Source organism: Silene latifolia, chromosome 2 (assembly GCF_048544455.1).
Source record: "Silene latifolia isolate original U9 population chromosome 2, ASM4854445v1, whole genome shotgun sequence".
Taxonomy (NCBI): Eukaryota; Viridiplantae; Streptophyta; class Magnoliopsida; order Caryophyllales; family Caryophyllaceae; genus Silene; species Silene latifolia.
In genome coordinates, this window is record NC_133527.1 from 54,690,060 (window position 1) to 54,703,418 (window position 13,359).

Genomic DNA, 13,359 nt, shown 5'->3' on the forward strand with positions numbered 1-13,359 from the left:
CTGAACTCTTAGGCAAAACACCGAGTAGTGATGACCTTAAGGGGGCTTCTTTGAGGATTGGTTGGTTGTTAGAACAATTTAGTGGTCTTCCGGAAGATGCAAATGAAGATGTTCTACATCAATATGTGAGGGCATATTTGCTTATCTTAATGGCAACTATCATGTTTCCGGATAAGAGTGGTAATGACATACAAGTTATTTATTTGCCTTTGTTGAGGGATTTGAGCAACTTAGATAATTACTCTTGGGGAAGTGCCGTACTTGCTACTTTATATCGCAATTTATGTAGAGCAAGCAACGTAAAGTCCAAAGACATAGGTTAATTTCTGTGTTTTGAACAAAGGTAACTGGATAAGCAGGTCGCCCTTCCACTCATTCTAATATGTGGGGAATGGTACATTAGTTGGTGATATTCATAGTTAACTCATAGGTCAGAGTAATTTGAGAAGACACTCATAGTTCAGAGTATTTTCATTAAATAACCCGAAATTTTTTGCACCAAAAAAAAAAAAAATTAAATAACCCGAAATTTTAACTAGCTTGACCCACATGTTAATAAATCAAACTAATTTATATTGGTTGTATTTTTGTAGTAGGGCCATTTAAGCTACTAGCTTAATGAAGCTAGTTGCTTGGTTTAAGCTATCTTACATGGACTTGTCCAATGGTTTAGCCACTAGCTTGCAATTTCTATTTCTTAAAATTGCAAGCAAGTCCCAAAGCCAAACCATTGGACTTGCTAGAGTCGATCTGTAGGCTGAAAACAAATTTCATATAAACATAAAATTTAACCTGTAAATACAAGAAAATAAATTCTCAAAAATAATCTCATGCATTAAGTCACACACCTTTTTGTGATCGGCCTTGTGCTCCTGCCTTATCAGCCTTATAATCCGTGCATTTAGATCTGAAAGCATCTGCCAGGAACTTATTCATCATAACCATATTCTGATTTAACTCCAGTTCACTCTTCTTGAGAGAGAATGACGACTCAGCTTCCTCAAGCTTGACACAGTACTTCTTTCGAATTTGGGCTACAAGGTCCTCTATTTCTTTCTCACATTCTGATTTTAGCCGTAATTTCTGCATGGTTGAGAAAAATAGACGGGAAGTCATATTCAAGGACACCAAATAAAAAGACAAAAGTATACAAGAAGACTATACTCGTCCAAACACCTACCATTTCCTCGTGAGCATTTATGGTTTCTCCAATTTGCTTTCGTATTCGATCAAATTCATTTTGAAGAGGGTCTGAATAATAAGATGGTGGCATCCGTGAGTTAGTTGGAGGGACCGCTGATAATGGGGTAAGATGGCTACCATGTACACGAGCAATTCCTGAATGTGCTAATTGCGGTAGCATTTGAGCACAAGAAGTTTGAACAACCAGGCTTTCGACCTCATTTGGCTGATTATTAAGTTGATCACTAGAGTGCTCAGTGGCAGGTAAAGCAGTGGGCTCCTGATCATGTGGAAGATTAGAAGGAACTGAGTCGGCTGGTTCCGCTAATGGTATTTCTCCTCCAAGAGAAGCATTGCAATTCTCAGTAAGAACGACCGGGTTTTCGACCTCATTTGGCTGATTATCAAGTTGATCACTAGAGTGCTCAGTGGCGGGTAAAGCAGTGGGTTCCTCATCATGTGGAAGATTAGAAGGAACAGAGTCGGCTGGTTCGACAAACGGTGTTTCTCCTCCAAGAGAAGCATGGCAGCTCTCAGTAAGAGAACAAACTTCTTCTACCGCTCTTTCAACTTGTTGTTGACATACTTGATCTCCAAGGTCCTAATTATGTAGTGCACTTTAAATATAAGATAAACATAAGATAATAAGGGCAGAAAACCCCAAGTCTGCTTGTAAATAAGCTCGAAACAAGCACCTACAGGCTACAACATGGGACAACAACGTAGTATCCATAGTAATCATCAATAAAAGCAAGATTTTCCTTTCAAACATCATCACGACTATTTCACTAAATAATATGTGATACTAATAATCAATAAAAGAAGAAAGAGGGACCAAACCCTGTTTCTAATATTATTAACCACGCTACTATTAATATTTTTGTTCTTATGTCCTAAACTTGAACATCATTCATATTTTATCTTGCAAGTTTGCAACTCCTTGAATAACCTAAAATTTCTTAGCACAATGATCGCTCTGCTTCCCATGTCAAAAGGCTGGCAACCCAATGATTAAATAATACATTAATTCCCAGTGGAAATTTACACATGATGAAAATAATAATAATAAAAAAAAAGGATCAAGAAACATCTGACTAGCAGCTTTCTGAATGAAAAGAATACTTTCTGCAATTGGGAAGGGTGTATATGCCAAGCGGATGACAAGTGTCATAAAAGCAAGAGTTTCGCAATGGATTCAGTGGGCGTTACCGTCTGTGTATGGTCGATTTTTTTTCCTAAACTAAAAAATTAGAGAATTGGTATCACTGCATGAAAAAGGGAAATGTACTGAATTTGAAATGATCTAAGGGAATAAAAATTAGGGTTATTTAATGAGAATAATCCAACCTATGTCACTCTTCATTTTAATCCATCTTATAGTTTAACCCATATTAATAATCTTAACTATACACTCATTTGTCTGATATTGCTATTTTGGAAGGGCAACCTGTTAAACATGTTACCCATTTACCCTTTATTTTAAAAGCCATTACCTTCCTTTTTCTTTAGTCCAGGTTTAATCTTCAATTCTTCACCAATGTTTTTTTTTACTGTTTAATCCTTCAATCTGCCATTGCTCATTCTACATCATCCATAGTCCATACCTTATACAACCTTCAAACCCCAAATTAACATTTACCCCCAAATTGATTTAGGGATCTAGGGTTCTGCAAAACTGCCACCATCAGTCCATCACCACGACCTTATCTCCAACTCCCCGCCTCACCCACCTTCCGCCTTCCTCTCCGCACCTGATTTCCGCCACCACCACCAACGCCGTATCTTCCTCACTCCTCTGGTGCCGCCACATCCCAACAGCAAGATGAACAACAGACGAAAAGTTCCAAAATTATATCATCTCCAAAACCGTCTCATAATCCTTGCCATTAACCCAATTAAAACCCCTATAACTATTCGATTCGCTGGAAAACCCACTCATCTAATCATCTCCCTACCACCCACGGGTATAAAAACCCAGTTCTACGATTCGGTTCAAACCCATGTTGCGTACTAAATTAAATCCCAAACCCCGCTTCTTCAACAAATCGAAACCCTGATCAAAGTCTGAATCTTCATGCTATTACAGTATTACTATATAGTTTTTGTTGGCGGAAGTGTTGGTGAGGGGCAGAGTGAATTGTATTAATTGTTGCTGTTGTTGTTGTATCTTTCATACCATGGTGCTGTAATTGTTGTTGTTGTAGTTGGTGTTGAAAAAAATTCACTGTTTTGGGAGGGATAGAGTAGTGTGGGTGAGTGTGGGATTTGTGTATCATTATTATTAATTATTATTATTAATATAGTTAATAGTTGATCAACGGTGATTTTTATTTTATTAGGATTAGTAGGACAATACTGGTGGTGATTTTGGAGATTGTATAAAAATTTACCATTGAAGCTGTATTTTTTTATTTTTTTTTGTGACTACCATTTAAGCTGTATATTAAGGAAGAAGAAAGAATGAAGAAGGTGACTCAAGGAGGGGGAAGACCTAAAAGAAACCTACTAATATTTACCCTTCACCGACTATAACCAGTCAAAATTTAGGTGGTGTAATCTAAGAAAAATGAGTGCATGGTTAAGATTAATATGGGTTAAACTATAGGATGGATTAAAATGGGAAGGGGGGGACATAGGTTGGATTATTCTCATTAAATAACCCTAAAAATTAAGGGAACTGTCAGTCGATCAAAGCAGAGATTGCAAATTATGACATTACAAAAGAGCAGACAAAACAATACAGAAGCAACGAACCTGGCATGCGTTTTCATCTGAAGTTTGATGTTTCGTGGATGTAGAAACCAAAGACCTTGACTCATCTCTCGGCGTGCAGCAAATTGTTGTACTGACACCATTACCTACATTGTTTTCAGGGGTATTTTCTTTTCTGACTAAAATAGCGTCCATTTGTATAATATCATTCTCACTTCCATCTCTAGTCTTTTCTGACAGATGGAATCGTACATCACCGTTCAAAGGAATATCTATATCGTGTTCAGTCGTTTGCAACTGTATACTGTTCAAAGATGGCTGATTCTCCAACTGCTCGTTTTGTGCCACAGGTTTTACCAGTTCCAACAGTTGTGCTATCTTTTTCTGTTCACCATCTCTTTCTTCCTGTTGCCTAGCTTCAAACTCTTTATGGTGCTTGTAAATTTGACTTTCGAGGTCTTCCTTTTTCTTAGCATAATTTTCCTCTAAGATCTTCAGCTTCTCGACAACGTCAGTAGACTTAGCGTGTGAATAACGGATAACAGCTGATTCAACTTTGTAATTGTCTTCTAGTTTAGCCCTCTTCTCTTGCCAGGCATTTTCAAATTTCACAAGTTCGTCCTTTTGCCTCTCCTTGAGCTTTTTAATCTTCTTTTCACAAATCTTTTTCACATTCTCAGAGTATCCAAAGCTATCTTTCTCTTTATTACTTATCTTTTCCAAGCCTCCAATGGATATATCTACACAACTTTTACTGATAGTTTCATCTGTTGCTGAAGCAGGATCAATGGAAGATTTCAGAGGCTTAAGATTTCGAAACAAAAAAATTTTCATTAGTAGTTTCATCTTTTTATACACAGAGTCTGCCTCTTGCTCTCGACACTTGAATTCCATCTTCTCTACGGCAATCTCCAGTGATTTTCTGTGATCAACCTTTTGCTCCATAACCTCAGCTGCCGTCCAACACTATTGTAGACAACAAAGCTCATATCATTTGAATAAAACTCAACAGAAAAATGATGTTTAAAGAACAGAACTCAGCAATGTATGAAACATCTACTGATTCTAAAAACACTAGAAACAAATAAAATAAATAAATTGAAGTGCCTTTCAAATTCCATATTTCGAACTGAGCATACTACTAACACAGAGAAGCCTAGTATCAAATGCTAGTTGCTTTTGTCATTTCCAACTTCTCATGTATCACCTTGTATCAAAGGCATTCATGACTAAAAGTAAGAAGATAAATTTTTGAAACACGTTCTTTTTCCACTTTGAATCTAAAGTGAAAGCAGTAATAAACAAAAAAACTTAATTGTAATGCTCGACTTTGTTTGAAGTGGATTGCTAAGGTAAAGTTGTGTGCAGCATGAATTTAGACCAAGTTGGGAAATAAACAACAAATGCTTAGCGACCATCATTTTATATTTTGCAAGGAGCTGAAGAGAGGGTAGACAACTGAATTGTGTTGACAGAGGATATATTGGGAAACTCAACAGTATATCTGCCCAGGACACAAGTCTACTGGCTCTCAGTACTTTATAAGGATGAAGTCGAATAAATTGAAAAGATGGCGAGGGGAAAGAGACGTATACGAGAGGCATGCAACATAAATGGAAGTGAATGGAAAGGATGAGCGAGTGCAACTATGTTATATTCTTATCAGTACGTCACATTCAGGTAGATTAGTCTTTTGGATTGACTAAAAAATACAGCAGAGGCAAATAACACGGGAAGATGGTTTGTGGCCAAGATTGTTTGTGTAATCGACAAAAAAAGACAGAGACCATATATTAAGCAAAATTATCCGTTATAATTTGTAAGGTTAGTGCCATCACTTAATCAAATTATTGTCTCTTTTATGTAGGTAATCAATTTATTTTCAAGTAGATTCTAACATGCAAAATACATTATGGACTGCGATCAAATACAAAACAGCACCAGAGAAAAAAGGATTGCAAATCAATGTTATAGACAATTCCAGTACAGAGTTTCACAGAACAATCGAGAATCAATTAAATTACCGTCAGTGGCCCAAAAAATTCCGCGTAAGGCAGGCATGTTATTGGATGTAATGAAAGTTAAGAACAAGTCTTTTTTTCTAGAGAAAAATTGTCCAAATATATTTGAATTAAAAAGATGACTAAAAAATCAACAATACAGCAATGAGTATAAGGGCTAGATTCTAACCACTGAGATCTGGAAAGCTTGTAAGATTGTCTCAGGTTCCCTTGTCACCTGATGATTGTTCAAAACATATTCAAGAAAACTTTCAGCCAATCTTTTCACATCATCCTGCATATAACATCAACAACAAAGTTTTAGTCCTACAATAATTTGTGCTCCTAAAAACATGAAATAAATCAATAACTTGTGCTCCTGCAAACATGAAAAGCAAAAATACACACGCACGGAAGGTATAAAAATGCTCCACACACGGTATTAAAATGCTCCAATTATGTTACACATAATCACCCACACACCATTGTTTGGAAGATTTCTCCTCTACGTTTGGATACCTCTAGTCACAAAGTTGCAAATTTCCGTTACTGGGATGAGGATCAGTTGCATCAGAATCAACCACGACATGGATTTTCATTAGTATTATGTCTAGCATGGGGTTTGTAGTTGCCCAAAATAATTGGGTGTATATCCAAAATGTTCCAAATCCAATTAGAATAGTGGATTGTGCTTCAAGAATGGCGACAGAGTACGATTTGGCAAATTTGACCAATGCTGTTTTACTTTCTTATTACCCCACTGACGAACAAAATACGAAGTGGAGTGCCCCGCCTTTTGGTACATACAAGCTCAATGTGGAAGTTGCGATGGGAATTATGATACAAGAGGTAACGGACATAGGGATTGGAATGGCACCGTCATAGCCTCCGCAACTCAAAGGAAAGCAGAAAATTTTGATATCGCTGAAAGTGAAACACTAGCGGCTAGATATGGCTTGGAAATAGCGGTGGCACTTTGAATACAACATATAATATTGGAGTCCGATTGTCTTCAGCTAATTAAACGCTTAACTAAGGATTTGAAGGAAAATTTCTTCTTTGGTATGCTCGTCTCCAACATTAGCATAATTAGTGATTCCTTTGAATCAATTAATTTTTCTCATCTATATCATCGATGTTGTAATCAGACGGCTCATTTGTTAGCTCAACTTGGTCTACATTCTAATGTAAAAAGGGTGCGGAATAACTCTTATCCATATCAAATTCATGATGTAATTGCTTATGATTTATCAAAATGATAACATAGGCGCTTAGAGGTGCTTTTATGTTCAGAAAAGAAAAATTCCCAACATACTGATACCAAGAAAAAGACTTCAACCATTTTTGCATCCCTTGCCGCATTTTTAAACCATGATAAAAGAAAAGGCAATAAAGAAATCAGAGAAAACCAAAGAAACTAAAATTTCACCCCGTATCATAAAATCTAGCCTTGAGACATTTAAGTTAAAGATAATGACCTTGCATCAACCTTCTGAAATATATAACATCAGAAGTATTACAGCTGGTCAATTTCCCATAACAACTTACACAAACACTGAAACACTTGTCAAAGTCTACCTCACAATAATGTTAGTGTTAGGGTCCCCCAATGACAAACTAATGCAACCAGCATTAACATTAGCAGATGGTCATTATGTGACTAGTTTCACAATAGTTCAGTATAAGGTGGTTTTCACGAGACTGACTGATCAGCTTATGTGCATAGGAGTTTCACACTCTCTTACTATATAACAGATACATCGTTCTATGGAAGCTAAGCACAATACCTTCAGCATCAGCGTTTTGCAAAGTCCACGTATAGTGGGTTTCAACTTTTCCAAAAGACCGCTCTGGTCATTCGAATCAATTCTACCATCTTGTGCTGGAAGCCTCATGTCAGAAAGCCCTGGATTACCAATGAATGTGATAAACGTCAAAGACTGAGAGTAATTAACAAAAGCCTATTAGAAAGGACGGCAGAGATTTTTCATAACCATACCTTGATGTTCTTTGTTCATGTCTTTAACTTTCTCAGCTTGTAGTCCAGCTTGCCTAGGAGAAGTATCCTTTCGCCTCTTTATTGGTTCATCAATTTCAACATCTGGTGGCAAAGATAAGTCATCAGAATAGTCAACCCGCTTCCTATTCCTCTCGGGTGACACGGCCAGATACTTCCATTGAGGTAGCTTTCCCTCCAAAAGCTTCATCCAAAAATCAGGTGATGGCATTCCCTCCTGTACCTGATTTCTTTGCTCCCCCAAAAGGAGAGTATTCTTGAGATAACACCTCCCATCAAATTGAACTTCAGAGATATATTTACTTTGACTGCCGTTTTCGTCATTTTTAACTACTGAGACTATCTCTTTAAAGACGTCTGTCACAAACGAAGATCCAAGGGAGACAGTGGTTATGTTCTTAACAATATCATCACGGTGAAATTGATCTAGCCTTGAGAATAAGTACGAAGAACCCCACATCAGAAGCATTTGCTTAGTACTTGGATTTAAAGGCACAGTGCTGTCAAGGATTGGATCATTCTTAGCCATGACAAGGGCTTTCTCTTCAACAGTACACGAACAGTAGAAACGAAAGACCTTAATTGGTTTTAGCTTTGAATCTATAATGATCTTTTGCAGAGCCCTTAAGTCATTTAGGGGATTCCAGTCACTGTTCAGGATGATAACTGAATCAACTGACGACAGTTTAATGGAAGGAAGACAAGCTCGTCTCTCCAATAATAAAAATGACCTATCACTCTCCTTGTTAAATTTGTTCAAAGCAGCATGTTTTTTCGAAGGTTGACCTCCAACAGCAACGTGTTCAAAAGAATCTTTACCAAACCGCCATGTCAGTAGATCGTCAAGTAAGAATTCTAAATTATCCTTTCCAGAACCAGCAATTGACTGTGACAGAGTGACATAACACATTTATATTAAACAGAAGTGTTAAACCATGAAAATGGGTCTAGGCCACACCCATGGAAGAGAGAGAGCTCACTTCATATGCCCAAGAAGGTTTCATCCTAAAACCAATTGGTGATAGGATGTGTAACTTTTTGGTTCATAAAGTAGTGAGCTCTCTCCTAACTAAGGTAAATACAATATTAATACAAAAACTAAATTATGAAGGATTAACACCAACTTATACACCAACAAAACCCTCAGCACATCACCAGACAAGGTCCTGCTACAACCACTCTGTGGAATTCATCCTCTTTTTTATCCTAAATCCTACCAAAGACTTGACCAAATGGAATGATATAGACTACCAGACAGCCAGTCCATGAGAATAAAGGTTTCTCTTACTCTATCGAAACTCTAGTGGTCTACTCACGAGAGCTAACCCTACGTGTAGCATAGCGCATAGGCTTTAGATTCCACTATACAATATTGACTGGTTTCTGCTTCCGTAAGTTTTCTTCTTGCATAGGACTTAAGCATTGTACCTGGAAAAGGATAAGCACCTTCAGCCCTTGATTCCTAAATTCTGATAGGAGTTTATCGAGAAGCTGTAGCTTGCCACTTGCTTTAACTCCCATATCCAGTGCAGCATCCTGAGAAGGATTTTCAGGTAGCAGTGATTTTCGCAGCGAGGGATTTACTATATAGGGATGATCACAGCACTGCAGATGGTGCAAAAATCAATTCAGTGTTCATATAGGAATTTATAATTTATACTACTTCAATCCACTATTTTTACGATCAATATCTCCAAATATAAGTAGAGATACAACAAACATTACCCCTGGGCCTTAAGGGTTCCCGTAAATAGTGGGGCAAGTGGGGTCAGAATGTCAGACGTATGCAAACTTAGCAAAGAGGTTTATATCCAAATGACCCAACATGAAAGTTGCATCAATAATTAAAGCAAATAACTACTACTTCAAAGCGAAAAGAAGGGAACCAGTTTATTAGCATATTGTCATTTTTAAAACTTTGTACCTATTGTATATTGTGATAAAATATCGGTCAAAATCGACATCGTTTGACCATCAAAAGGGGATAAAATAAATGGGTGGGAGCATTAGATTAGCATATAGTATCAAGGCATGCATGTCAACTCATTATTTAAGTTAACAAATTTAGCAATATGTAACCTTCTGCGTGGAAATAAGAATGTCATGCAGGGAGCCAATAGGATCACTCTTGGAACATAATCGTAGAACAGTGGAATTTGAGAGCATAGAAGAGCAATATTGCTCCAGTTGGACGTTAGAAATCTCCACTGGAACCCAGTATTCCTGAAACCTTGGAGAAATAATAAAGGAAGACAGTCTCTCCTTCAACACACTCATGTCGTCATTTGTTGAAGCATTCAAATGTCCGTAACCATTATCGGAACTACCAAGAGGCTCCAGCAAAGACAATATATTGACATATACAGCTACAGTATCCTGCGAATTAGATAAGTTATGAAAGCAGAGATCGAGGCCAATATTACAAAATTGATGATAGCAAATGGGGCACCTTTAGCTGAGCATTCAACAGAAGTAATTTCCAACTAGTTGCGAAAGCCTTGATGCAATCAGCATGCTTTACAAAACAGTGTTCTTGGCAGTCATCAACGATAATGGCTTCCCAATCTATCCCCTTTATGTGTTCCAAGTCCTGCATTTCAATATGATCAGAATTAGGCCACATTGAGTAAACATTGCAACAACATCAACCCACATGGTTATTTAATGTAGAATTATATTTGAAGTGTATCTGATACGAATGCGGAAGCGAATAACTGACTTTAACGAACTGAAAAGGTGTCACATGTTTGGCGTGACAAACAAACAGAAAATAACAAACATAAAAGGGGATATTTGCTCGGATTAGACCTATAATCCGAACAATGGTGATTGATATCCAAGACCTATTGAATAACAATCGAGTTAATGTCTGAAAACGCGTCAAACAATAACCAAGTTTGGAACGAGACTCGTCGATCCGAATTCAACAATTGCAACGCAAAAGTTTCTGTTTTTCTTATTAAACTTTACTGAATAAAAATAACATACAATTCCTACTTTAAATAGGCTATGACTTGGTTAATAAGAAAAAGACTCCTAAGCTAAGTAGTAGACAAATAAAATACTAAACTTAATCCATAGGTTAACAACCAGCTAAAGCTAAATCTAATCCAGACTCTACTACCATTATTTGACTTGATTCCTAAACTTGAATCTGTTTCTAAAACTATATCAAGAATCGTATCAGTACCTCTACTTGATATTACATACTCATACACCAAAAATAAGTAGAAATGATATTAAATACATACACCTTATGCACATACCTCAGAAATTGCTTCCACATTAGATATCAGCACTTGCATCATCAGCTCACTATCTTCTCTATAGAGCTCCGTATTTCGAATAATATTCCGTGAATCGGCATTCCCGCTATAAACTACTACATTGATGGATGCAGCGACACGTATGAACTCAGCCTCCCAGTTAGACAGGGATTCATGTGGAGTGATTATGAGAAGAGGCCGATGGACATTGCTTAATATGGATGAAATAAAGTAGATTATTTTCATTATTCTATCCTGCGAAAATCATTCAGTGTCATCATAGTTAATAGACCCTCCTTGGAAACTGAGTGATTCGAGAAGCAACATGCATTGCCATGTACTGAATACTCTAAATAAGAGTTAAAGTGCAAACATTATACTAAGACCAATTTCGTTCCCCTTGATTTGATTTTCTAACATCAGTTCATGAACCAAACTCAATATAACAACTATCACTTCAAATGCCTTATTGTGAAGAGAATCTGTGTCGCATAAATTAAATGGAGAAAAATATAAAAGATTAAAAAATTAAAAAAAAAAAAAATCTCTTGAAGGAGTCAATCAGTAGCACTTAAACAATCAGTCCGCTTTGAAGATTGACTTAATGGCAAAAACTAGTACTCTTAAACTGTCACTTGCTGAAAGACCTGAAAATCATAACCATGCTAGCGAAACACGAGCATTAGATAGTATTATATTACTCCCTCCTTTTCATTGACTTCTTCCTCATTTCCTTTTTGATCCATTTCTTTGATCATTCCTCTTTCTCTTTTGGGTCTTTCACTTCTCTCATCAAGTGGCCCACCTCCTTTTTCCCTTTTCTACTCTATATTGCTTGCCTATTATTTTTCTCAAGTAATGTGTCGTTTTAGATGAGGAAGAAATCGCAGAAAACGAGGTTATATATAAATAAATATAAGACTAGAGTACAAGTGTACTGATGAAGAATGTCAATAATGTATGCCTCGAAAGTCGAAACTTTAGCATAAACTCAACTATATCCTACTTCACACCAATCTAGGGTAAAGAGTAAGGACATACAAGTTTAACTTGGGGGAGGATAATACAGTTCTATTATAAACAGTTAAACGAACCTGCTCATCAAATAGCACAGCATTATGGCTCTTTTGGTAAAACTCACGTAGCTTACTGACAATTTCAGCGCGGTAGCTATCTAAAACTCTTCCATGTTTGACTTGTGAAGTCTTTCTTCTTTCTTGAGTCTACAAATGACATAAATCAACATAACCCGAAGAAGGCAATTTATTATCTTGTTGATCAGTGAAAGAAAGACTGTCCCCATCAAAAACAGTTAGATGCAACTCTGTCATTTTGCAATCAGGCATACATCATCATTACAGTAAAACCAAGATGCACAGGAAAAAGAAAAGATAACCAATACAGTAGTTGTAAAGAACTAAAGACCATATAAAACAAGGAAGATCCTCCTTCCAGCTATATGACAAACTTAGTTTCTGCATCTTGTACAAAAAGCTACAGTTTAGTCCTACAGTTGGGCCTCGTACTTTCTGTAGGAGAGATACTCGAAAAAGGAAATAGAGGACTTAAAGTCAGGAATAAATCAAATTGGAGGACTCTTCACATGTTTCAATTTGAATTTGCAGAACTATATATAGTTTTTTTTTGCAAGAATATACTCATTTTTATTCATCCATTCCAGGAAATAAAATGGGAAAGTATCTTACAAAATACAAACCACAAACAACCACTATTAAATAACAAGCATACTCCTAATGACTATTCAATGCTGCAAGTATCTGCCCGAAATTCTCATCATTAGCACATTTAAGCATTCGAACGCTAGCAATGAACTTTATGTTTTTTATCAGCTGGCCAGTACTCGTGACACACCCTCTGAAACCCCTGGTGTTTCTTTCTTCCCAAATCACATACACCATAGCCAAAATGCAGCAAATGACAGAACTATATATAGTTAGTCCATCCCACCCCTATCAAACGCCTAAGCAGGCAAAGAGCTGTGTAAACTCAGCCACATTTCTGCTTAGACCTTACTCTTGGATGCTAAGCTGTTTGATAAAGCAATTGAAGATATTGTCAATAGTTGGGTGCTTAACAAGTGTCCTTAGATGTAAATATACATCATAGACATCTCACAACCACCAAAAAAAAGGCACACATGGATACAGGAAATGAGCATCAG

The 13,359-nt window shown here is 36.9% G+C and overlaps 1 protein-coding gene across 6 annotated transcripts in view; it reads right to left on the minus strand.

Moving 5' to 3' along the window:
• LOC141642771 (uncharacterized) overlaps positions 1–13,359 on the minus strand; it is a 36,229-nt gene that overhangs the window by 4,462 nt on the left and 18,408 nt on the right. For all 6 annotated transcript variants that reach the window (XM_074451704.1, XM_074451700.1, XM_074451701.1 and 3 more), the window contains 11 exons: positions 12,272–12,400; positions 11,178–11,432; positions 10,361–10,501; positions 9,991–10,287; positions 9,340–9,516; positions 7,894–8,797; positions 7,682–7,800; positions 6,085–6,189; positions 3,937–4,860; positions 1,181–1,783; positions 849–1,083 (listed from right to left, as the gene is read on the minus strand). In XM_074451704.1, the coding sequence (XP_074307805.1) occupies positions 849–1,083; positions 1,181–1,783; positions 3,937–4,860; positions 6,085–6,189; positions 7,682–7,800; positions 7,894–8,797; positions 9,340–9,516; positions 9,991–10,287; positions 10,361–10,501; positions 11,178–11,432; positions 12,272–12,400 (3,889 nt within the window). The remainder of the gene's footprint in view (positions 1–848; positions 1,084–1,180; positions 1,784–3,936; positions 4,861–6,084; positions 6,190–7,681; positions 7,801–7,893; positions 8,798–9,339; positions 9,517–9,990; positions 10,288–10,360; positions 10,502–11,177; positions 11,433–12,271; positions 12,401–13,359) is intronic.